Source organism: Amyelois transitella, chromosome 22, assembly GCF_032362555.1.
Source record: "Amyelois transitella isolate CPQ chromosome 22, ilAmyTran1.1, whole genome shotgun sequence".
Classification (NCBI taxonomy): domain Eukaryota; kingdom Metazoa; phylum Arthropoda; class Insecta; order Lepidoptera; family Pyralidae; genus Amyelois; species Amyelois transitella.
Window position 1 is genome coordinate 3327915 of NC_083525.1, and position 27896 is coordinate 3355810.

At 37.4% G+C, this 27896-nt stretch overlaps 1 protein-coding gene across 5 annotated transcripts in view; it reads right to left on the reverse strand.

Annotated features, from left to right (window-relative positions):
- Positions 1-4289: 4289 nt before the first annotated feature.
- Positions 4290-27896, reverse strand: part of LOC106141972 (uncharacterized) — a 28040-nt gene continuing 4433 nt past the window's right edge. Inside the window, exons 2-9 of one of the 5 annotated variants that reach the window (XM_060950671.1) lie at positions 15816-15926; positions 14493-14718; positions 11790-11925; positions 11054-11159; positions 8724-8828; positions 6736-6834; positions 5227-6442; positions 4290-4896 (exon numbers count right to left, since the gene is read on the reverse strand). In XM_060950671.1, coding sequence (XP_060806654.1) covers positions 4841-4896; positions 5227-6442; positions 6736-6834; positions 8724-8828; positions 11054-11159; positions 11790-11925; positions 14493-14718; positions 15816-15926 — 2055 coding nt within the window. In that variant the 3' untranslated portion in view covers positions 4290-4840. Of the gene's footprint in view, positions 4897-5226; positions 6443-6735; positions 6835-8723; positions 8829-11053; positions 11163-11789; positions 11926-14492; positions 14719-15815; positions 15927-27896 lie in introns of all 5 variants that reach the window. The other 4 variants (XM_060950674.1, XM_060950672.1, XM_060950673.1 and 1 more) reach the window with 4 other exon arrangements.

Below are 27896 nucleotides of genomic sequence, written 5' to 3' on the forward strand. Positions count from 1 at the left end.
CTAGTCACCTATTTATGACCTTGATGACTATGACTTGTGTTCGTGTAGGTTGGGAAAGCTTACGGGAATTATGAACAAACACATTGAATATTTTCAATATTTTTTTATTTAGAAAACGGAAACAGTGAAAAAGTACATAACTGTAAATTGCAGTTGGTTATAATAATATTGTTTGATCAACAAATCATTTACAGTTGTAATTTTTACTCTGTTTTTAACATTTAGGTTCATAAAAATTTTAAAGTAAAAAATAACCGTGATTAAAGTAACCAGCCCCGGTAAAGACACCTTAATTATCGTGCAAAAAAACTATCTTTGTTTTGCTATGGACAGGCCGTGGAACAGGGCAGCAATAGTATTTAGCGCGATAAAAAACGGCGTTGCGCGTACTACGGGGACAGGTCTCTAATATCCATAAAAGTAGTCACTGACACTGTTTAGTTGGCGACCGACTGGTACAGTCAAAAACACATCAACCTACCTAATTCATTGCAAATTCGCCTCTATTACTGCACCATAGAGTTCTTTGCAGGGTAATTTGATATGCGGTTGACTGTAGTTAAATCTACAAGACGAAATGAAACAAGATTTATTATCCTATTTCCTATATTATGACTTGCAAAAGGTGTTATTTAACATATTAAATTATTTCATATAAAATCACCAGTTTGAAGCATAAAATGATTAAAGAACAGAGTAAAAAGTACAGTTATAATAAACAGTAAGCTGTAAAGCAGATAAATAATTCTCATACATATTCTCAATAGTCTCATTGCCTGAATAAAATAAAAATAATTGATATTTTTTTAATAATTCAGAAATAAAACATTGAGACTTCCTGAATTTTTCGTCGATTTAATCAGATAATGAGACAATCTTTGAAACTTATATTTCAGTATTAATTTTATTTATACATTTACACTTTGCCAAATAGCTTTTCTAAACAGCTCCACTCCAGTTTCTAATATTGTATGTTTTACTTAATTAGCATTGCAAATATGCTCATACATACTTTAAAATATACGCCAATAAGGTATTAATAGAATTACTAGCATTACTGCATAAAATATATTCAAATAGCCTTTCGAGAGATAGTCGACACCACGCATATAGATCTGTTTTGGTGACTACGCTACTTAGCGAACATTGTTATTTTATCCATTCAAACAGTTTGTAGTACAGTTAAAGTTACAGGAAAACTTTAAAATATTATTCAATATAATGACAATACATAGGGCATACAAGTAGTATTATGCTCATTATTTGTATCAAGTTGTGTGTTTTGTGACACGTCGTTTTTCGTTACTGCGAGCTGTTCGAATGGATAAAATAACAGTATATGAAAGTGTAGCACAATTGGTACTTCATCTCCGTGTTCATTGTTATAGTAAAATCCATCCAGGGATCTTAAAACCAAACTATTATTAACTAAACTTTAAAAAAAAATCCAATATTTTTTTCTGCACAATTATTTACATTTTTTACAAGGAAAAGAAATAATAAATAATATTTCTACACCTTTGATATGAGGTCGTCCCTTTAGTACAATGACGAAACAAATAATGCTACATATATTGGAAACATGTATTTCTTTCAATTTAAATGAAATTAATGTACATAATATTTACAATATGTGTGCCACCATCTTTGCTGTATTCACATATCTAATTTTATGAAACATTGAAAAAATAATTGGGTAAAGAGAAAAGGTTTCTTGGTGTAGAATATTTTACATAGATCAAGATTAGCGAGATAAGACAGTTATTATACTACTAACTGCATTTAGAACTATTATAAATATAAATACGGTGATCTGAATTGTTTCGTAGGAGTGATTCGATTCAAAACGATTTAGGACCCCGAATAGAAAGCAGTGATGGCATGTTCGTACATGAGGGTATCGACAAGATCTAGTGAATTAAAGCTTTGTTTGGGTCGGAACACGGGACAAATTATTGGCACGGGTCGGTAGTTCATAAATTTAGTTATTTCATATTCGTAATTCAATCGGAAAAATGACTTAAGACAATAGTAAGGATAATGTTTATATTCTTCAGAATTCATAGGTGATTTTAAACAAATTTTTAATTATACTTTAGCAGTAAAGAAATGTCCATTTCCAAACCACATGCATATTCCTTATTGTACATTACGTGTGCAGAAAGATCCCTTGCCACGTCGTGCCGATAAAGGGTGCCGGTCCTTTGCAATCCTATATTTATTTTTTATCTTCAAATGGGAATCCTAAATTGTTTTCCAAAACAATTTGTAGTGTAATAACAGCCTTAATGTAAATATATTTCGATTTGAATAATATATATATATATATATATTTATTATTTTTGCATTTTGGCTTTCAAATTATTTTTTGTGACTTTTTACGATTCTTCGATTGATACACACCGAATCCCCAAGCTTGCTACATAGTACTCGTAAATACACCTGGCGTTAGTAAGGGTTTTGACAATAATCAAAAATTAGTTTGACATTTGTAAATAAAATAAAAGTACAAAAACACAAGCAATCTTATTAAAGATTCGGTTATATGTATATAAATATTATAATAAAACTCATTCGACTAGCTTCTCGCCCCCCAGCATTGCAACAGACGCAATACTGAGACCAAAACTGATTGAATGTACGTTAGTGAGTTACAAAGGTGAACTTGAAAGAAAACGTTTACATGGAGAAAACATTTTACAAACACAGCTCTGTTCCTTAATTAAAATAAAACAATTGAATTCTTTTTATTATAAAAAAAAATAATTATAATAATTTTTCATTAATTCGTTTCGACAAATGATTGTTCGAATTGTATTTTTTTCTTGTGGCAGTAAACTACATATTATCTACACAAACATTTCATTGTAAATGCGAGCCATTCGAAAGTTGCATATGCCACAACGTATAAGTGAGTTATTCATGTAGTTTGGTCGCTACGAACTCCTGAGCGCATGAATCTCATTGTATAATGTGTGATAATGAAACATTTGAAAATGACGGGTTTACACACACTCTCACAAACACGCCTTAATTTCAATAACTATTATCATTCATGTTAGCTTCAAATATTCCAACATATTTGGTCATTTTCTCATTGAAAATTAGCAATGATAATTTCTATCATTAATGTTTTTAGCAATTAAATCTCTTATGTACTTAATCCTTCTCGAAAACAAGAAAAAAATTAATTTTGATTGAATAATGAATTGTTCAAACCCAAAAATAACGTGCTTGATGAACTCATTGTACAGCTAAAACCTTACATTATTTTTACATGAGGCTAAAACTTATCATAGTAGGAAAATGACGTATACTAGGGTTACAATGAGAACACGAACGAGCAAGACCTACTCGAATGACTCCACATATTAAAAATATGGCTATTTTACACTTCAAAGATCTTTATCATATTTACAGTTCAAAATGGTAAAACTTAGAAATACATAACAAAATAAGATATGAGTAGCTAATTAGAAAAATCGAATATTTGTGATTATATAACAAAACTCAAGCGCGGTAAACAACAACAGAAACAGTAGTTACACTCAACTCAAACTAAAACAATTCTGACGAGAGCCCGGCGCGACCACCTTCCATTCTCATTTCAATGCTGTATTTCCATCAAATATACAAAATATATGAGAAGTTTATAGTCATGTTTAAAGATTATAAAAACCCAGATTAAATATCGTTTTACCAGAGGATAATGAAGAAAACTCCTTTTTTATGACTCTTCACATTTATTCATGTTAAATATTATACATTTTGAAACAAGTCTTGAATAGGGGCAGAAGACTTATAATTGTTAAAAAAACAAAATATTTTCAGTCATTACTTATAATTGTTACGTTTCTCATTTCAAGATGAATAACATCTGACACAAATGTTACTCCATAATATTCATGTTATGTATAGTCATAACAAATGTTACTCCATACAATTCATAATATAACGTATGGAATATTATGAATTGTATGTTAATGTAATGAATTGCATTTGAATAATTAATTAACAACCCCGCACTTTGGGTCTCTGTAACAATTTGCAAAAGGTTGTTGAAAGAGATTAAGATTAAGGCCGCCGTTTGCGCATCGCCTAATTTCAGTACATTCATACATATATATCAAGTCACAGTCTCATATATATCCCTTGTGGGGTAGACAGCGCCAACAGTCTTGAAAAGACTAATAGGCCACGTTCAGCTTTTTGGCTTAATGATAAAATTGAGATCCAATATTGACAGCCAATCGCCTTAAAATAGAATCCCAAGTTTGTAAGCCTATCCCTTAGTCAGTCCTAATTTCAGTGTTTTTTTTTATTCTTATTGTAGTCATTATGTGCAAGAGAAATTTAATTAATTAATTCAAAACTGAAATAGGTCGTCGCCCCGGGCCGAAAATACTTAACAATTTACGAGGTGACTAATCAATAACAATTTCAATATTTTTTTTAGTTTTTTTTATATGTGCATGTTTAATGATTAAATGCTTAAGGTAGCTCTCGTTCCTATTCATAAGCGAAAACAATCATTACCTTTAATCACAGCGAACACACTAATTAAGAAGGTGTAATCGTTTGGTGGCGTTCTTGTCTAAGTTCACTTTTACATTTTCACCATGTTTCGTCTTTCGACTCACTCGCTGCACTATGGAAGATTTTTCGTTTTGACTTATTTTATCTAAAGCAACGACAAAATATACGAACGTGTGCACACACGAGTCGATCGCGACACTTTCATATTTACACTCGATTATCATCCGTATGTCATTCACTTAAGACTGTATGTTTTGGTTCCATTTCGGAGAGAATTCTTAGATATTGAACGTCCGTGTCGCGGCTACTCGCTGAAGTAGCGCACCTTGCCGGACCCGCAGCGGATCACGTCCTCCCATGCTGGAATTGAAAAGATAAGTAAGTAGATAGATTTATAAAATACTTTACTATACTGTAGTACTTTTAAACCCACATAGGTATATCTTTAAAGATAAGAGTTCTTCGTCAGTCGATGATATAATAATAAATAAAAAAATATATTAATTGTCCGGTAAAATAAAGGCGCTGTGGCTGGTCATCGATTGTATTGCACGCCGGTTGGTGACGTTGGTCAACAACAAGAGCCATGCAACACACTCCGCACACAATTTAAAAGTTCGCTTGTATGTAAAGAGATATTATGGGACCTAAATACATTGCAAATTAGTTGAAACAATGAGTGAATCGTACCTGATCCGACGTAATCGATGATCTGGTGCAGGTGATGCGTGTCGGGCGGCGGGTCCGGCAGCAGGAAGCGCAGCGCCGCGCAGCCCGCGCTCACCGCCACCGCGCGCCCCGCGTCCGCGCCCGCCACCAGGTCGCAGCGCGGCCGCGCGCCCGCCAGCAGCGTCTCGTTGATGTCGAACCCGAACGTCACGCCGTCCATGTCGCGCGCCTGCGCCTGCGCGTCCAGCAGGATCACGGGCGGCCGCCGGTCCGACACCACGTCCGGCGCCGGGCACTCGGCCGGCGCCGCCGCGGCCCGCTCCTTGCGCTCGCGCCGCGCCGCGCCCGGCGCCGGCGGCTTGGCGCGGCGAGCGGCGACGCGCGGCTCCAGCGCCGGGTAGCCGTCCGCGTCGGCCGGCTGCGGCGCGGGCTCGGCGCGCTTGGAGTCGCCGCCGCCCGCGCCCTCCGCGTAGAAGTTGCACGACTCGATGAGGTCGGGGATGTTGTGCCGCGTGCGCGCGATGTCCGCGTACGAGGCGTGCGGCGCGGCCAGCGGCGCGCGCGGCGGCGCGGGCAGCGAGTGCACCGAGTCCATGTCGTCGTTGGAGTCGTTGCTGCGGTCGGAGGGCGGCGCGGACTCGCGGCGGGCGCGCGGCTCGGGCGGGCGCGCGCGCCGCGGGTCCCGCTCGGGCCGCTCGTCGCGCTCGGCGCGCTCGCGGCGCGGCTTGCGGCGCTTGGTGACGGTCTGGAAGTCCTGGTCGGGAGCGGGCTCGGCGTCGGCCGCGCGGAAGTAGAAGCCGTCGCGGGCGTCGTCGCCCCAGGAGCGGCGCTCGGGCTTGGCGGGCGGCGGCTCGGGCGCGTCGGTGAGGTCCTCGAGCTTGGTGCGCGACAGCTCCTCGAGCGAGGAGGCGCGCTTCACTTTCTCCTGCGCCTTGCGCCGCTCGGTGGACCGCTTCTTGCCCTTGTCGTCGTCGTCTTTGTGCTTCCCGCGCAGCTTGCCGCCGCGGCCCGCGTCGGCGTTGGACTCTATGAACCTGAGCACCTCGTTGAGATCCTTGTTGCCCTGGTATCCGTCGATCTGGTGCGATTTGATCACGGTCTCGTTCTTAGAGGACTTTTTCCTCCGCGGCTTCTTGTGCTGACTAGACCCCGAGACGGGTGAGCCGATTCCTTGTACGGCGTTCCCGTTTTCGTCTAGAGATTTCTGTAAACGGTAGTGCACAGTGAATATAGGCACCTGAATAGGAAAAAACAACACGCATTAGAATATGTCAGTAGTAATTATGTGTTTATTGTCGTGCGTCGCGAACCCACAGTGCATGGCATATTATGATGATGTGTGATTACCGCGAGTTGTTTGATGGCGGGACTGACGTGAAATTACTCGTACTCATAAAAAAAGTAGCGTGCCAGCGACATGCTGGATGACAAAAGCCCCACCACCGTACTCGTAGTTTCACGTCAGCGTGGAGGTGTGGTGAGCGGCGTGCTGTAGCGGCGGCGGTGCGTGAGGAGAGAGCGGGCACCCACCTTGTACTCGTCGGAGGACGCGACCGCGCCGGTGGCGCCGTAGTTGGGTCGCGACAGCGGCAGCCCGTTGAACGTACTCGAAATCACGCTGCGGGGCTGCTTTATGATAAAAATAAGGTTTTCAATACATGATTTTTCAAATGAAAATAGGTATCATTTATTAATTCTAGTAATAAATTTACTAAAGTATACTAATCACAGTGAGACCAGATCTCTGTCATTGCTAGGCAAAGTCTCTAAATGGCTACCGGTACAACATGATTAAATTGATAAGATAATTTTTACGTTTATTTTAGTTTTTTACGCCATTGCATGGGCGGCTTTCCCACAATCAGTTGATTGGTCTCGCTTATTTTCACCCACAACCGCGTCCTTGCGGATAAGCCTTGTTTATAATACTATAAATACTTGTAATAAGCTTTGCGATCCCTTCAGAACAGAAGTATAGTCAGTGGAACCGGCAAGTAGGCGAGGTGTGAGGAGACTATTTTTTTTCGTTTTCTTAGATTTAATATCGCTCTGCAAAATTGATTACTATATCAGTCTTTCTTATGTGAAGAATAGAAGCTTCGTAATCTCTTAGAAACACGGCATAAAAATGACCTTTTAGTTGCATATGATGTCCACACTAAACAACAGTTACTCAATATGCTGATGGTAAGAGAGAGAATAAAAGTTGAGAAACTTTATCTACTTACAAATTTACTTCTTTAAAATACTCAGAACACGACCCTTGAGCTTCACTATAGCACGACACATTCATGTTTGTGGAGCTACTACTGTGGTACTGCATTTCTACCGTGCTATTTATTCATGTTTAATGAGTTTATTAGTTAATTACATAATAGTAGAAATTATGGTCATTATTTAATTGCTAATAACTATATATTACAGGGCATTATTTAATAAAAATTATACCTTAAATTTATAGAAGAGATCTATTGATCTAACGAACACGAATCTTTTATTTGGTAGAAAGATAGTTCATGTTTTTGTCAGTTGTGGAATATTTTACCAATACCACATCACTTTTACTATATTTCTGTTCTGTCTGGCTTCCCCAAATGATGGATTAGTCGCACACCATAAAAATGATTGTTACTTGATCCTAGCAAGTATCAAGATTAAATAAGCGATAAATAAAAGCATCAACAAAGTACACAGCATTGTTTTTATTGCTTCGCAACAGCGGGTTTTACAGCATGCTCTACCATTTACAAACTTTGCAATAAAACCTAGGAACACATGAACAACAACCTTATAAGTTAAATAAAAGTACATATTTGGTGTAATTTCTGTATTATATACTACAAAGAGCTAGAAATCTCATTAATTACAAGAATACAATTTGTAAGCTAAGTTACGGTATAAGAACAAAAAAAATATTTAACTTAATTTAACTATTTATTTATTTAACATCATTTTATAAAATATATCATGTAGTACACATTTGTCTTTCTGGCTTTAGACTCGATTGTATCCTTACCTCTCTGGAGAGGAGCCGGTATGCCTTTGGCTATGGATTCTAGATTGGGTAAGTCAGGTTTTTACACGAAGCGATTTTATATATTTAAATATATATAAAATCGCTTCGTGTAAAAACCTGTGTATAATTTGTGTTAACTAGTATCAGAGAATTCATTTGGGTAGGGAAATAAAAGTCGAAAAGAATTTTGTTTGCTTACTTAATATTTGGACAACTTAATAACTAACTGAAACTAAATCTACAAGTATGCAAATGGTGGGAACAGTTAGTGAATAAGCACACTTATAACAACTACCACTCAAAGTCAAACTACAAGATACATTGCTAGTAAAATCTACATTCGGCATTCTATATCACTCGTACACATTTTGTCTCACTCTTTGCAAATTTCGAAGCTGAGATTTAAAGGTAAGAAGTTTCTCATTATTATTATATTTTACGAAACGTGTGCGAAAGACATAGAAAGTGCGTTTCATAAGCTTTCACCTGAAGGGTGTATTACCTTAGGATCGATAGCGACGGCAGACTGTGCCGAAGAGGAAATGGTGTTGCAACTGGCCACAACCTCCGGTGTTGTGATGCAGCTGAACGGAATGGTGGAATCCACCTGCAACCACCCACATCGTCACCGTCATGACCAACTCTAAGGCTGGCTTCAGAGTCACGCGATTGTTCAACGCCGGCGACACGCGCGTGCTTACTAGATAGTAGTTTTATAGGAATGCAATTCATACGCGCCAGTCACTAGCGCTGGTTAAGCGCCTGTAGTTTGCAAGGAAACGCGGTACTCGTTTCGTCTCCACCACGTCTGTCAAAACGCACTGTTCAACTGTTCCCCAGCGTCACTCTGCAACCAGCCTCATACTTAGGAACGACCTCTATGTAACCGATCCCCGACTTATAAACTACGATCTACAAAGTTATCCCTGACTGATAACTGTAATTATTTTAAAATAAACGAAAAAAATAATAACGCCTAGATATATAGAGATCGCTGTTGTATTTTTTTTTTTTTTTTATTTAAAATATCAGGGTCTCCTACCACATTTGAGACGCTAGCAGTCCCCGCTCTGACTGGACTGTTTAAGAAAACAATTTCAAGACAATTTTGATTATTTTCCTTCTTACTCTTGCTACTTCTACCTTCTAAATTTTTCTTATTTTTTTTTTTTACTGAGAACGTTATTCTCCTTGGAGTCAGTGGATTTCACCTATTGGTTTTGTACTTCTTTTAACACCTTAGTGATTTGTCCTAGGACTGTCGGTGAGTCTTTAGGAATTGTTGGAATGATATAGTAGTTAGAAAGCTCTGTTACGACACAAGACTTTCTTAGTTTTGGATCTTCCACATTACTAATAAGTCCTATGGGTTAACTACATTCAGGTTTAACTTCACGGCCTTCGACAATCACTTTGAAGGAGATTTGAATTAGTTATGATAGGTTTTATTTGTACCACTTTTTCACTTTTTAAATACTTTGTTGCTGTTTCTTCAGATTTCGGTTCTGGTGTTCCTAGGAGACATTAAAGATGATGAAGCTCGTTCCCAATTATTTTCTTGTTGTTTTTTTTTTATTATACAGTGTTCATTTGTTTATTTTACTTCTGACAGCTGTAGCTGCAATTACGTTCTAGGTACATGTTTAATGTTTCGTGACCTATACATATTATAAGTTTCGTTATGTAAAGTTGTCGGTTTTCCTTAAATATAAAAAAAATGAATGGCATACATACTTTAAATAGGTATAAGAACAGTATTAAAAAATTTGGTTAAAAAAAAAATATAATTTATATATCGTAAGAAAGCGCATCGATATCTTCACAGTAAACAACTAACTGAGCTGTCAAAATTAAAAATAAATGGTTGGATTAGGTGTTATACTCTTTTTCTTACTCTGCTTTATCTAATGTTTTATTACTTTTGTTCATTTCCTCAGGACTTCCTATAGTAATTTTTCTGCTACTTCTAAGATCCAAATAGGAGGTAGGTCGTTCTATTTTACCAACCCATCTTCTATATTTCGCAATATCCCAAAAGACAACTTTATCTTTATTTTGGTCTTCGTTGGGTTGATTGGAAGTACTGTCTGGGTTTATTTTCTTTATTGACTCTTTTTCCGAATTTGGTTTAGTATTTCTTATTTCAGTTTTAATAATTTCTTCAGAATTTTCTTTCTTCACATTTTGCCTTTTTCTAAACATTGTTGAATATACTGGCGCTTGTTCTAAATTGTTTTCTAATTGACAATTATTTTCGAATTCAGCAGTCAATGAATTATCCACATCTATGACTTTGGCATTATGGTTTTGATCAATTCTGGGGCGGATATCTCCGTAAGTTCTATTTGTTGTTTCGTTGTGGTCACTATAACCGGATGTCATAATATTGAAATTATTAAAATAGGGTGTCAACTCGTTGTACCAATGGATAATAGTACTATCAGGTATTTCTATACTCTTCCATGTTTTGTGGGAATTAGATGGATCTGGGATATCTGCATTTTCTTCAGTTCCGTCTGCGTTTTCTTCATGTAATGCATTGTCAGGGTCGTCGGAAGTCTTCTCTGCGTCTTGCGCTCGTTCAAAATGGCCGGTGTTATCCCAACTTATTTCAGCGCAATCGGGGCTCATATCGCTCAATAGTCTAACTCGTTTGCGCGACTTCTTTGGTTGTTGATAGCGGTTAGGGGCGAATATCCGCTCTGGTGGTCCCATCGTAGGTATCCGGTCGAAGAGTTCAAATTTCTTACTGTCATGGATCGTGTCATCCTGACAGCGATGGTTATTCGTGTGGTGAAAGGGTTCTCGTCGCAGGGAGAAGGGCTTACGCACCTGGTTGGAGGGAGTAGTGGTGGTGACCGCGCGGCCTGAGCTGACGCTGCCGCTGCCGATTTCCAGCGACGCGCGCGCCGTGTACATAGGAAACATGGGTTTACTCCTTCTGTGGACAAGGCGTCTGCATGTAGTATGAACAAGTTTTGACATGTCGATAAAAACTTGCCTAATTTTTAAATTTCCATATCACAAACATAGCTTGCCTTTATCTATGAGTAAAAAAAATGTAATTTATTTTGAGATGTTAATCAACAGAGTATGTGAACCTATATTGCAAAATTCGCAATCAAAGAAAAAGCCGAATGACTTGCCACAAGTAGTTTCATAGACATACATACATATAGTCACGTCTGTATCTTTTGCGGGGTAGACAGAGCCGAGAGTCTCGAAGATTGAAAGGCCGCGTTCAGCTGTATGGCTTCATGATGGAATCGACTTTCAAGTAGTGACAGGAGGAATACAAACCTACCTACCTACAAGAGGAATCTCAAGTTTATACGCCTTTCCCTTAGTCTCCTTTTACGACATCCATGGGAAAGATATTTATTATAAGATTCATAGACTTATGCCAAAATGGCGAAAAACAATAGATTGTAATTTTTGACATGATGGAAAGAATTTGATTGAGGTCAGTGAGCACGATGTAATGTTCACGGTTTTTTTTACTGTGCACGCCCCTTTTTAACGAAAATCACCTTAAAGCTAGAATAATTAAGGTGTCTTTATATCGTACTTGTTGAGCAGCTCCATTTCTTGTGGCGTATTGGCGTCGCTGGCGGAGACTCGGCGCTCGGCGAGCGGCGGCGGGTTCACGCACCGCACCGTCGCTAAGTACCCGCCACGAGTCGGCTCCTCCGCTAACATGAACGCTGGAAACAATATATGCATTAATTAAAATATCAAATGATTTATTATTATTTTGGTTTACTAATAAGTGCAGAGCTTTTTACACATACAACTACGAATGTATGCGTCGCCACCGTTTCCACTGGGCACTACTTTGACCCAACGTGCACAAGAAACAATTACGAACTCAACACTCACTTAATCCACAGTAGATAATCTGACAATTATTATTTTAAAAGATATCTTCATAAACACCTTTGCTGGGACAAACTAATAGATTTAGAATCTGAATTTTATAAATAATATCTAATTTAAATTATTTAAAACTTTAAGTGAAAAGATTAAGTTTAATGCATCTTAATAAACACAATTTTTAACTACTGTCTTAAGACTTGTCTGTTTTAATAAGTTACATCAAAACATTAAATATATTCTATACTCTTTATAACTTAGTATGATATGTCAATTAACAGCCTCGTTTTAAAGTAACCATTATATAATAATCTGTAGCCACGTTAAGAAAGAATTGTTAAGTGATCGTTAAATGCTACCTTTCGGACCACGACGGTAATGTTATCTTATCACTACTACGGACAACGGTATTCGAAATTAAAGGTCAGCGAGCTATCCTTATGACTTATATTTTTATTAGATATTATCTCATCATTCTGGCGATAGTCTTCATCTTACTGAAGAGAGGTCCGAGGCGTGTCTATGAGTGCGATCCTAGATTGTGTCCGGTTTTTACACGAAGCGACATCCGTCTGACCTCTGCAAGTTTGCACGGAAACCTAACCTTTATTGGATCATGCTTTTATATACACATCTAGTTGCCTATACATATTATGTGTTATATTTAAGAACACGTTATGTGTGTTATATCGGAAATAAGCAAGACAGTAAACTCTTAGCATTACATTTTAACTACATAAAATAGTTGTGTGATAACTCCACACTTTAGATGGCTACATGATCATAAATGATAAATTCCCGGGGTATCGTATATTACATAAGTTATCCCCTTGAAAATCATGTGAATAACTTGGTTTTATAGCAGCGATGAAACCCACCTGCTACATTTACTTCAATTCTCCCTCAAGCGCGGAAAAACACCAAAAAATTAGACGATCGCTACTTTTCCTAACAAAATACACATTTTACACCCACTTAATTTCTTGTTCGAGCAAAAGGTTGCCCGTAAGATAATGGTTTTAACATTAAGTCTCACATTGCCTTTACAAATAGTATTTTTAAATTTTATAATAATCAATAAACACGAGTTCGCTGTTCATAACAATACCAATAAAACTAAGGTATCGGACGGAATAGCAATCAAAAGTCGATCAATTGATAAGATTGTGTCGTGAAACAAAGATAGTAAACACTTACGATTGACCACACAGACGGCGTGGTCTGATAATGATAAATTAGACAAATATTCTACGACTATTTTATTTGTTTATCCAGGCATTATGTTCACAGAAGCTAAATCATAAATCATACATTAATCTGTATTCTATACTTAATATTATAACTGTCTGTCTGTTAAGCTTTACTTTACTTTCTATACTGATGACATTTTGGAAAAGAAAAGAAATCCAATTTAATTTTATAATTTGAATGTATGCGAATTTTAGTGCAATTGGCGTAGCTATGTAAACCGGGGCTCACAAATGTCTAGATAAACCAAACATAGGCTTCTTTTTTCTGGGAACTTCGCATTATTATAACAATTTAGAATGGAATACAACGATAAACTAGGTTTTAAACTATACCATAAAATATGTAAAATTTCTAACGATTACGCGGTCAAAGCCGCGGACAAAAGCTAGTTAACATTTAATAATACAGGAACAAGATTAGAAAAATACTGAGTTATATATATGCTAACCACGTGGACGATAATATAAAGCAATAGTAATTCGCAAACCGTTCATCGCTGAGACGTTATAAGTATGTACTTGAAAGATACTTACTTGCCATGACGATACGGTGGAATAGAACTCAGAAAATGCACTTGGAAACTTCCAGGAGATTCTTGAGAACTGAACTGTACCAGAGCTTAGCAGGAGCTAGACTGATGAAATTGACACCGATGCAGGCATTTTAAGGAGTCGTCCCCTTATTTGAGTCATTTACCTAATTACCTGCTTCATAATAATCTTGGTGGTAGTGATAAGAGCAGGTACTCGATTTTTATTTATGCAATTGTTCAAATTTTACAATCCTGTCTACAATCTATACCTGTATAGCTGCTAACAATAAAAACAAAACAATCGTATCTAGATGGCACCCTAAAAAGAGTTGTTTATTGGTGTCCATTCATACCATCTTTACAACGAACATACATACATACATAAACTCACGCCTCTTTCCCGGAGGGGTAGGCAGAGACTACCTCTTTCCACTTGCCACGATCCCTGCATACTTCCTTTGCTTCATCCACATTCATAACTCTCCTCATGCAAGCTCGGCGGTTTCGGGCACTTTACAACGAATGCTCTTTAAAAATAAGTTTCTCACGTGGTAATTGTATGGCTAAAATACAACATGCCAACGAATTTTTTTAAATTAATACAGCTGCTCTCACATGTGTCTACTCCTGAGGGCAAGCTGCCACCGTGGATAGCTCGAGCAGAGACGGAGGTCTGCGAGTGCGGAGGGGGTTGGTGGCGCACCGGCCTCGAGGTCGACTCCACTTTCAAAGCGGCCATGAGGTCTTGCAGAGAGTTGGCGTGCGGCCCGCCGCGGGCTATAAACCCGCGGGAAGCCGCTTCGCTCACCTCGTCTTGGTGTTCCACCTCCTCCAGGAGTTCCTGACAAAATTAATTTGCTAACAATTTCTCCCTTCTAATAATTAATAATCGGCGTCATCGGCCTCTGTGGCTCACAGTGCTCATGTAAGGTCCAGGGTTCGAATCCCGGTCAGGACATAATGCAAAAATGAACTTATTCTGATTGACCTTAGTCTTGGATGTATAATTATATATGTATTAATTATAAAATAGTTCAATCTGTGTAATTTGACCGGTATATACATAGTTATTTATATAAATGTAGAAGATACAATATATTTAGCTAAAATTAGCTTTCAACATCAATTTACTGACAATTTCTTTCGCCGGTTAATAATTAATTAGTCTCAAATGGAGTAAAAACAAATCATTAAATGGGTAATGTGTGTCATAACAATAAGCTAACTGCATATTTCTAATCTACCTATTAACATTCCATACGCTTATACTTCACTGTTCCCAATATAATACATAAAAACATACAATTAACGACGTCTTTATCCCTATCGGGGTAGACGGAGTCAGCAGTCTTGATAATATTGAAAGGCCACGTTTAGCTGTAACGCTTAATGGTGGAATTCATATTCAAATAGAGGCAGGCAGGCAAAACGAATCCCTTGTTTATTCGCTTTTCCCTTGACTGACTTTTACAATCTGCACACGAAGAAAAGTATCTGGCTTAAAGTAAGTACCAGAACAGCATGGAAGCTCTCGATATATTTTCGAACTCACTGCATCAAATGGGATGTGAAATTCACCCATTCTTCTTAGTTAGGCACTCTCTTCCCAGCTTCCAGTGTTTATTTAAAACTCCGCAAACGAACACCATTTACTTGTTATTCTTTGATAAGATTTTCTGATTTTGTTATTATTAAACTTAATTCTCCAGAAATGACAATCTACATCATCATTGGAAACTTTCCCTGTATGAAATGCCTAAATACATCATTAGTAATGAAAAAAACCTGTCAAATGAGTCGCCATTTAATAAAACACCACCCTAAGTATTTTTAACAATTAAGAGCACTAAATGCGTTTGTTGTAATTAAGGTGTAATTAAAAACGACGTACATTTTGTAAGTACTTTGTGTATCATTAGAGTAAATTACATTTCATACCTTGAAGAGGCTGCTTTTACCCTCGCGATCCTTAGGACATTTATATTGTATAGCTTCATCTAGGAGTGCACGCAGTTGTCCGTCGTCCAGGCTTTCCACGTGTTTGTTATTCTGTAACAAGAAATTACCTCTCTTAATTTGCGATCATACAAGCAGAGCCCTAATAGAATAGAGCATATATATCCTAATAACATTAAAACGCAGTAAGCAGTGCAATTTTCTTGATGAACACGAACTGTTCAGGGTTTCATTATCCAAATGAACTCGCTACTGTTTGTACAAAATAGTGCTAATTAGAAAACCTAATAACAGAGCCGCATTATTTTCCGCCGCTTACAAATTTAGGCGCGCGTCAATAAATTTTAAGGTCGTTTGATACAACCACCTAGCTTGAATAATCGAACATATTGACGCATGCTATGACCAATGCACGAAAAGGGAGTAAGTAGCCCATATCAACACATACGTATCAGTGCGAAACATAATAATGTCAAGGTTAGAAAGTTCATAACAGAACTTTTATCATTGACCGACGACATTTGCAACGAAAGGTCCGGCGACAAACCTCACTGTGTTCGAAATATAAATAAGACGAGTTAAGTTCCAACCTTACACCACCAGGGGAACTTAATTCAGTTCAGTGCACCACCCTCCACCATAGTGCTTCAGGGCCACATTCCTACATTTGACTCATATTGGATCAGGGTCAAAAATTTTCTTACATATTTATTCCCTTGGACGCTTTTAACGACATCTATGGAATAGAGATACAGTGGTCCTATTGTTAAGTGCCGGGAATCACACGGCACAGCTAGGACACTATGTATGTATATGACCATATCTTAATGAGGTTATCAGTAAATGTTATACATACATACATACATACATAAAATCACGCCTCTTTCCCGGAGGGGTAGGCAGAGACTACCTCTTTCCACTTGCCACGATCTCTGCATACTTCTTTCGCTTCGTCCACATTCATAACTCTCTTCATACAAGCTCGGCGGTTTCGGGTACTTTTGACCTGACCCTTTACCAGGACGTCCTTAATTTGATCAAGATACGTTCGTCTAGGTCTTCCCACTCCGACCCTTCCCTCCACACTCTCCTTGTATATCTGCTTAGTCAACCTGCTTTCATTCATCCTCTCCACATGACCGAACCATCTTAACATACCCTTTTCTATTCCTGTAACTACATCTTCTTTCACATCACAACATTCCCTTATCACGCTGTTCCTTATCCTGTCACTCAATTTCACACCCATCATACTCCTTAACGCTCTCATTTCCACTGCATTTATTCTGCTTTCATGCTTCTTTTGCCATACCCAACTTTCACTCCCATACATTAATGTCGGGACCAACACGCCCCTGTGCACAGCCAGTCGAGCCTTTTTGGATAGTTTCTGACTGCTCATAAAGGCATGCAAAGCTCCATTCACCATGTTCCCCGCGTTCACTCTCCTTTCAATATCACTATCATACTTGCCATCTGATGTAAACTTTGATCCTAGATATACAAACTCTTTCACTTGCTCCACTCTTTCTCCTCCAATCAAAATATTACATGCTGTCATTTCTTTCTCCATTTCAAAAACCAGTGTTTTAGTTTTACTTACGTTCACTTTCATTCCTTTCTCTTTTAAAGCTTCATGCATACAGTTTACCATCTCCTGTAACTCCTCCGCTGATGACGCCAGTATAACCTGATCGTCGGCATAGAGCAGACATTTGACGAGTAACTCATTCATCCTTAATCCACTTTTAGACTCTTTCAAATCTGTCAAGCAGCTATCCATAAATAGGTTGAACAGCCACGGTGACGCAACACATCCTTGCCTAACGCCTTTCTCAATCTTAAACCACTCAGTGTGCGCTCCGTTTATCCTGACACAAGCACTCGAATCCTCATATAAGGATTTCAGTGCTCGTATTAAGAGACTGCTCACCCCATGCATAGAAAGTGCTGACCACAATTCATTCCTCTCAACTCTGTCATAGGCCTTTTCCAGATCTACGAATGTGCAATAGACTTTTTGACTCTTGGCCAAAAACTTTTCGGCTATGCACCGCAAGGAAAAGACCTGATCAGTACATCCCATTCCCTTTCGAAATCCCGCTTAAATGTTATCAATAGTACTTACTAATTCAAGATGATTGAACCGATAGTTCGTTTGTGCAATTTTGGGAGAGTGAGGGATGTGAAATGAACACGGGACTTGGGTGTGTTAAAACCGTTAAGTGTAAAAGACCTTAGGAAGAGATTCTCGTAATCATTAAAAAATGTTAGTGATAATTTGTACGAAATAAAACAAAACCTAGTGTTAACTAAGTAAGTAATCTGAACCTTGCGATAATATCGCTTAAACATTAGGATACCATAAAAAGTTAAAATGTATAGAGATTAAAGTGCGAACGACGTCGTGAGCTAACAGCTAGTACAAATGAATAGTTGTAAAGGACTAGGATCCACTCCTTAAGGAAAAGCTTGACTAACATCTCTGGTAAGGTAACTGAGCCGATGTTTATCTGTTTGCCTAGCTAATAATCACAAACAGACGCAAACCACCGACCTTGTTAAGTAGATTTCACGTAAACCGCGCACCTAACCTAAAATGGCAATAATTCTGTGCACTGGTGAATGTTACCTTGATGCAAACAAGCTACTTAATACTTTCATCTACATACATACATACATATGGTCACGTCGAAATCCCTTGCGGGGTAGACAGAGCCAACAGTCTTGTAAAGACGGATGGGCCACGTTCAGCTATACACGTTCGCTACCACACAAAATAGCAATGCAAACCTATAAATTTTCGAAATAGAAAAAGTTTTCTCTCCTCACAGAGTTATATAATTGAGATTGCCTTTCCCTATTTGAGGTCGAAAAGCCTAACAATATAAACTGCTGCTATACATACTTAAACCTAAATATAAAAAATATATTTTTATTGCCTCTAAATTATTGTTTCCCCGAAAACATCCCTAGCATAGCAACCGGTATCATTGAGCTGCGCTGCGGTCCGGTCTTAATAATTCATAACTTCAGCCTTTCGAGTTTTTGCTGAATCAGGGTAAGTAGTCGTGTACAAATAATATAATACGTATTGAACTCCTAGAGGCGAATGAGTAGGATCGCTGTAAAAATACTCAGGTAAGTATATTCAAAATGTGAATGTTGTTGTGATAGTCAAAAGTTTAAGTTTTGACAAATATAAAGAGTAAACGAAGTTAAACAAAGGGAATCATTAAACATGAGAGGAAAAAAAATTACTTTGGAAAATTTCTTCGCCGTTTTATGGGAATGAAATTAAAATAAGTATTTTCATCCATTCTTTCTTTGTATCTTCATTAGATTTTCAGTCTATATTTACCGGACAGAATTAACCGAGAACGGTCAAAAAGTGCCGTGCCGGAGTTAAACTATCCTTAAAGTGGCCAATGCACCTAGCAAAGACCATAGGGTCTTGGGCATAGGTCCAAGATCCAGTTACTTGAAAATATCGTGGCCTATTATCATAGATGAATCAATCTTAGCGTGAGCAAGTCTTGGACCAAGCACAATTCACCTTGACTTGGTACGCCGTCCGCGACCCAGTGCCGTGCTAACTATTCGCCTTGACTTTACGTTTCAGCATCCAATCGACTGTAACAAGTCACCACGCCTTTGATATCTACACAATTGATTAATAATGCCTTTATTCATCCTAAACTATTTAAGATATTCAGTACGTTCCGCGTTCTTACCGAATCCATCTGTATATTGTACAGCAATTAATATATCTCGCAACAATAAAGATTCGTAGCCAATCATTAACATTTTTGCTTAGTCTCTCAGCTGTCAAATTAGTTTTGGCCCTACCTCTACAATAGATCCTATAAGATGATTCTGTCCGTAATGTTCTGTCGTTCTATTAATAGGAAGGACTAAACGGAGAAAAATATTCGTTTATTTTTTTTTTAGTAGGACAAATCGTATAAAATCAGCTGTTCTGTCCTACGAGTACCTGTACGCTACTACGTTTCGACTTTATTTTGATTCTATTGTTTCATTAATATTTCAATGAGAATCTTAAGTGAAAAAATACTTAAAATCTGGATAACATTGATATGATCGAAAAATATCGCAAATATTCCCCTAACAACAACTACAATGCATCTCTAGAGCTTTCTCAAAGATTATAACGAATTTTAATAATATGTAAATTCTAATTATATCGATGAAAAACGACGAATTCTTTCCTGGTGGCAGGCTACGTCAGCCGACCTCATTGAGACTGTCGTAGCCTATTTACAGTTGCATAGTAAACGGCGTGTAATTAGTTCGAGATAAGAACACGTATCGCCATACCACTCACAACGACTAGACGACAAGACTACACAATATCTAGAACCGCGTGCAATAATCTTACATAAATACATATAGTCACGTCTTTATTCTTTACGGGATAGACAAAGCCCACAATTCAAAAATACTGCAAGGCCACGTTCAGCTGAATGACTTAATTATTTATTATTTATTTATATACGACATTCATGGGAAAGAGATGGCGTGGTCCTATTCTTAAGTGCTGGAAACTACACGGCTCGTTGTGTTTGCTATTATTTTACGCTATATCTACTGAACGGTTTTGATGAAATTTCATATGTACACGGGTATATTATACTTTGTATCCCGAAATTCCCACGGTAGCGAAGCCCCGTGCCGCAGCTGTTTATTATTCAGAACGTTAAGTCGAACGTAGTCGCGGGCAACACGTAGTACTAAATATAGTCTCAGTGCTTGGCAGGTATGTAGAAGAAAGAAGAACTTTCTGAATGTTCTGTCGATAGAGCCAACGTGGGTCTCTAGGTTGCGACGACCGCTCGACTCCGTGGCCACATGCCAAAACGCTGACGAAAACGAGACACACTGTCTCCGCGAAACGTAAATTATACGAAGAATCTTAGTTTTAAGCTTTAATTATTAGTTGTTTGAAAGTTGATGACAATAAACAGTGTCTACTGGTAAGGAAGAGGCTAAGAGGATTATCTTCAATTCTGGAATATTTAAAAACATTGGTGGACTGGAATATTAAAAATAATAAATATTGGTGAACAATATTAAAAAAGACGTGTGGTTCCCAAAACTTTAGGATAAGACCACTCCATATCTTTCGCATGGATAACGTTAAAGCCGACTAAGGAAAAGACCTGTCGCTATTTGAATCTCAGTTAAGTCTTAATCCAAACAGCTGAACGGGATCTAAGTAGTTAGTAATTTTAAGACTGTTGGTTCTGTCTACGCCGCAAGGGATATGGACGTAATTATATGTATTTATGTATGTAACGTAATACAATTTGGGTTTATGGATAGCTAGGTTGAAATGTAATTAAGGGCAGGTAAACCTTAACAATGCACTTGAGTGTTTAACACGGAACATTGTGTCGCAGGTATCCCACTTTTCAGGTAATATTCCAACCGGAACCATCCCAAATGAATAATTGCCAACAGTTACCTGTGCGATCTTTTATAAATGTATATTGATTATTATATTGTTGCTGGGGTTTTACAAAATGAAATAATCTAAAAGCAAGTTGTTAATAAGGGTCGGCTTTTACCACTTTTCCAATAATAATAGGGATGTGGACTGTACTCAAATAAGTATAAAATTTTACCACTAAAAGGTAGTTTCTATAGTAAAAATAATAAAAAACACAATATTTTCCTCAATAATCAAGGAATTATTTCTTTATTTAATAAAATGTAATTAAATATTTCACCCTAAAGTCACGTCACAATGAACACCAATCAGAATGCGTGACGTCACGCGTTGCAATACAAGAATTTTCGCTGTCAAGTATTATGGTGTTTGTTGATATTTGGATCATATTATTACCGTGATTTCCGTCCGATTACCTTTGTGAATAAATTTTTAAAGGTTTTCCCATAATGGAAAGTGGATATGTTAAGGCAGATAGTTTAAATTTGCCAAGAATTGATTGCTTTACGGTGGCTAATTTTAGACGGCCTCTGTGGCTCAGCGGTAGTACGCTTGTCTGTGACACCGGAGGTCCCGGGTTCGAATCCCGGCCAGGGCGTGATGAGAAAAGAACTTTTTCTGATTGTCCTGGGTCTTGGATGTTTATCTATATAAGTATTTATTATAAAATATAGTATCGTTGAGTTGGTATCTCGTAACACAAGTTTCGAACTTACTTCGAGGCTAACTCAATCAGTGTAATTTGTCACGTATATAAAAAAAAAAAATTTCTTCGCAACGAATAGTAACTTCTGCTTTGCTGAATTTATAAAATGTGAAGACATCCATGTAAGTAATGTTCTCAAGATAAGGCAAAATCATATTATTTCATTTTTACCTTATAATTTACCTTTTCGAGTTTAAAAATACCTACTATTACTATAATAATGTGTATTATAGTAATAGTAGGTATTTTTAAACTCGAAAAGGTAAATTATAAGGAAAAAATGAAATAATATGATTTTGCCTTATCATTGGCCAACTATAATGAAAGAACGAAACATTGTTTACTTTATTTCTAACCTAAAAATTCGAGTTTTCGTCTTTGAATACTTGAAGGGAAAAATTATTTTAATACAAGAAAATATAACAAATATTATCAAACTTACATCAAAATCATCCTCACAGAAATACATTTTACTTTGTGTAGATACAAGTGCCGGATCCCGACGGGCTAATTGAAGCCACTTTTTCCGCATCGTTTTTGTACGTGGAACGTGAATAAACAGTTTTTCAGGTGTTTTAATAGTTGTACTTTTACACTGCGGCACCGCACAATATTTATAAAATTTTGAATTAATATTATTATCACACAACTACGAAATAACTATTCATTACATACAACTTCGACAATATTTTGTAACGCGTGACATCACAGCGGCCGTTTGACAGGTATCCGCGTTTTGGCGCGATATGTTAAATGGAATTTTAAATACAATATTTTAAAGGAATTACTTGAAATAAAAAAATAATAATAAATAGTTTGGGTTATATTTGGTACTTATGCGTGGTTTTAAACACTTTCCCAAAAATAGTCCACATCCCTTTTAACGTTTTATTATAGGAACTTGGGAATCTTCTTTTAGGCGAAGGACTTTTAGCAACCTGTTGCTATTTAAATCTCAACTCTATTATTAAGCCAAACAGCTAAACGTAGTATTTTCAAGACTGTTGGCTCCGACTACCCCGCAGGGGATACAGACGTGATTATATATATGTATGTTATAGGAAGTTGGGTTCGTCGCCATATGAAGATAGAATTAAATAATAGACCTGTTGAAGTTCAAAGGGTAGAAAGGGAAAAATAGTTTAACCTGTGACATATAGCTGGGGAAACGCTCCACCCACGCCATTGACGCACCAGAGAACTGAGTAAATTAATGGGCGCTTCATAATTAAGTCGGGTATTTGCGCAATTGAATTGATATTACACAGGAAATTTCAAATAAGCTCATTTTATCCATTCGGGATTATAAAAGTCAATATTCATCGTATCAAGGGAACCTCAACAGGTGATAGTTTTGGTAGAATTGTAAAATTATACCTATAAGAGTATTTTTAACTCTTGGCGCTAACGCCAGGTTCTCTTTTGCTGGGAGCAGTCAGAAGTCTATCTGACCTCCGCAACCTTAGGAGAGAACTTAGCCCAGCTTGGATTATATACACATTCATTAGTATTAATGTGCATGTTGACTTCTATTCTTATCCGTTTTTGGGATAAGACGAGTTCTTTGTGTTAGCACTATTTATGAATTGTGGTTTTGCTAAAAATAACACTGAGTTTCTAAAATTCCAATTAAGCCATGCATGAAAATTAGAGAGGCGCTGATGAGTGCGGAAACTGATGACCGGATTACTATTTTCAGCCGAAAAAATCAGAACCGAAAAGGCATTGGTACCTTTGGAAAATTAGGTCACAAAGATTCTTAGAAGGTACTTAGTGAACTGGAACGCTCATCAGCAAAATAATACCTATTTATGCTTGACGACAAACAATTTTAAAAAGGAAAAATAAAATCTTTCATCTTCCAATATTTTCATTATGTCACAAAAAAATAATAAGCCTTAAAACAACCTATTCCAAACAACATTAAATGTTAATGTACAATAAAAATATGGTGCAATGGGAGGGTGAAATATTGCTTTTAAGTTAGGCTAAAACATCTGCCACAAATACTTATCGTGCTAATATAAACTTAAGACGGTTTAAACTAACTTAAAATCAACTTTAACTCAGTGTGATAAATGAGTTAACCTGGGACATTAAAGTAAATATAATGGAGGCTTTCTATCTACATGTCGCACACACATCATCCATTTGCATATTTTAAGAAATAATGAATGTAATGAAATTCAACGGCTCATTGTTACTGTGTATTCTCAAAGCTCATAATAATGTTAATACCGTTAATGTTCTGTTTGTGAGTGTCGACAAGCTTAATTTATTTTAAACTAGCCATTGCCCGCAATTTCACCCGTGATATTTTTTTATCCTTTCATAAGGTCGTGCGTTTACATTACGATCATACATTTTTATTGTTTGTTTGAAACTTTTTATTGCACATAAAAGAAAATATAACAAAATATAAAACAATCATAAATAATTTAATTGTTTTTTAAAGTTTTGTTTGATAGACTGAAAAAAGGTTTTAATAATATAAACATAAACTATATTTATCCTAATCCACAAATAAATACAAAGTGAGCATTGATGCTATAACGACGAGGCACAAAAGGTAACCTTATTTAGGGCATGAGCACCGATCATCACGTCCCGTTGGCATCGAGTATTGACGTCACAAATCTCAGCGGGCCCGCCGGGTGCGTGGCTCTCCCGCAGGTCAGGGTCGGGCCGCAGGAGCCGACCGGGATCGATGGGGGCGCCCTTGTCCCGAGAATTCATTTCCGAGTTGCAGCCACCCGTTTGAGATACATTTGGATGAACGACACCACCTGTTGGGCTCAGACTTTTGTATCGATGGATAAATGCCGTTCTGGGATTTTTCTTTGTTTGCGGATGAATTTGCATCTCGGTTGGCAAACCATACTATAGCGATGGTTGATGGTTAAATGTAACGATACCTAAATAGTTAGTATATTGTAATCATTGATTATTCAGAAATTAATAGATTATTATAACGCATCCTGTGCGTTTAATGTGCGATGCCTTTTTGATTATAGATTCTCCTTTAAATTTTGGTTGACTGAAGAAATCCCAATTGGGATAAGTCCACCATTGTATTTATTCTTCTTATTTCAATAACTGTGTTGTAATTTGTTATATGTATTTCTTTTTATCCACACTAATAATAAAGAGGAAAGATTTGTATTTTTGTGTGGAATAAACTCAAAAACTATAGAATAGACCTACAAAAGTGACATAGGCATAAATTTGTTTTAAAATAAATTTATTCCAAAATATAAAACACAAAAATATGTCCACCCGTGCGAAGCCGGGGCGGGCCGCTAGTGTGCAATAAAGAGTTTACAAACAAACGAAGTGATCCCACAAATTGAATGAAAAGAAATATAAGATGCTTTAGCTGACGGAAACCGGTGCCAAAATGAGAAGTTAAATAAAAGACATTAAAATTCGAAAGCAGCAGAAATGCGCCACTTTGGAAACTCAGACACAACCTGAATATTGGAGTCCGGCCAGTGCACCAATTTGCGATATTAATATAATAGGCGTTACTACTTTTATTGCTAATTTTATGTTTGAGACAATGGCAAGAAATTATACTTACTTAATGAATATTTAGAGGATGCATGCAATGATTAATTAGTATTTTTATGTTTAAGTTAAAGAAAGTGGAGTGGGAAGGCTAAGACGAACGTACCTTGATCAAATCGGAGACGTTCTAGCAAAAGGTTAGGTCAAGAGTACCTACCCGAAACCGACGAACTTGCATGAAGAGAGTTATGAATATGGATGAAGCGAAAAAAGTATGCAGGGATTGAGGCAAGTAAAAAGATGTGGGCTCTACCTAACCCTACGGGAAAGAGGCGTGATTTTTGTGTGTTTGAGTCAAAGAAAAAAACATTAAAACTAGAAAGCAGAATAAACTGCAGCAAAAATGCTCCACTTTGGAAATTCAGAAACAACCTGAATATTTGAGACGGGCTAGTGCACCAATTTGCTATATTAATCTAATAGACGTTACTAGGTTTTATTGCCAATTATATTTTTGAGACAACGGCAAGAAATATTACTTAATTAAATATAAAAAGAATAAAAAAGAAATAAGATTGCTTATGGCGACCAAATATTTTATTACAGTTAAATATCACAGGCTTTCGATCTATAATTGTCGTAGAAGCCTTTCCTTCGCCTAATACGGGGAAAGTACATTAAACGCCTTGAAACGTTCATCTATCATATATAATAGCACAATAGGTACACTGATTAACGTTGCCTTATTTATTTTGCATCAAGTATAATGTTTCCATTTATGGGTTACATTGGTAAGTATAACTATATTCTCACTCGGCTCATACTCTATTATCCCATATTGCATTTTGCTGCTTTTTGCTTTAAGGCTGTAGATTTTGCAGAATGTTTACGGTCGCCTGCCTACCTGTTACCAACCAGACTCGCACTGGAATATTAGTAGAAATAAGATCTGTTTCATTCAGTATGACCGATTGCAGATACATTAATATTTCTGGATGGACAGGGGACTGCAATTCGCTCACGTGTATCATAGTCTGGATATTTCGGGAATTACATATTTGTAATGCGTCTAATGAGCCACGCTCCCAAAATAAATCAGTCAAACTCATCGCATCCCACCTGTAGATGTAGATACAGATTCATAAAAATTGTTCTTTACGTACTATAATAACTTCTTGTAACCGAAACCATACATTTTCAACACTAATCATATTTTTTATTGTTTAGAAAATATATCACTACATATTATAAAAAGTCCCCCTTTTTTCTGTCTGTATGTATGCGCTAATCTCGGCCTGGCTGTGGACGGAATTTGTCCTCGTCTGAAATGTTTCAAAGAGGGTTTTCTGATAAGGGTAACATTTATAATTTATCTATAATGCTACCCGTACGAAGCCGGGGCGGTTTGCTAGTAGATAGATAAAACACTTTATACATTATATACTCACAATACTTATTATACTATATACTTTATACATACATAAAACACGCCTTTTTCCCGAAGGGATAGGCCGAGACTACATCTTTCCACTTGCCACGATCTCTGCATACTTCCATATACTTTATAGACATAAAATAAACTACTGGTACAAAAGCGGACTTATCACTAAAGCGATATGTCATATCTAGTCCATCTGTGGAAAGTCACACATCTCTGAACCTTATTGCCTTTCAATGTCAGAACTTTAGTATCGTCAAGACAAAGTTCAATTTATCTGTCAAGTAGGACCTAAGAAATATTGTACAAAACTGTAAAACAAAGCAAAACGCTTCATAGACTAAATAGGTCACACGAATTGTAGCCATCCTGAGCAATACTTGGTCTGCGGTGAGAGCTGGCCCGGCGCGGGCGCAGCGGCGACCGGGCGGCCGGCCTTGCTCCGTGAAGCCGTCGACCACAGCACAAGTATAGACAATAGTAAAGTACAGATTTACAGAATACAAAAACAAGATAGAAGTGGCATGGCCAGTGTCAACACGAATTATGCGGTCATGAGTACGCATGTTGTTCATTTTGTCACTTTGAAACTTACCAGCTACGTTAAACCGCTAAAATGCCTTTTCTAGTTCGAGCTAGCATACTATACCCTCAAATAAGGTAAAAGTTCACAATACTAAAGTCACAGTTTTGAAAAGACTGAAAGGCTACATACAGCTCTATGGCATAATGTTGGAATTAAGATTCAAACATTGACAGGTTACTAGCCCGTCGATTTTCATATTATCATCAATCTAGACGACTTTTGCAAAGATTAAGCTATTTCCATATTTCTCACATCATACCTAGCCTGAGACAGCACTTCTACTAGATAAATACTCTATGGCTGCAACAACTATCGGCTGGCACAAATGTATACCGCAGGCTTCCGTTACGTATCAT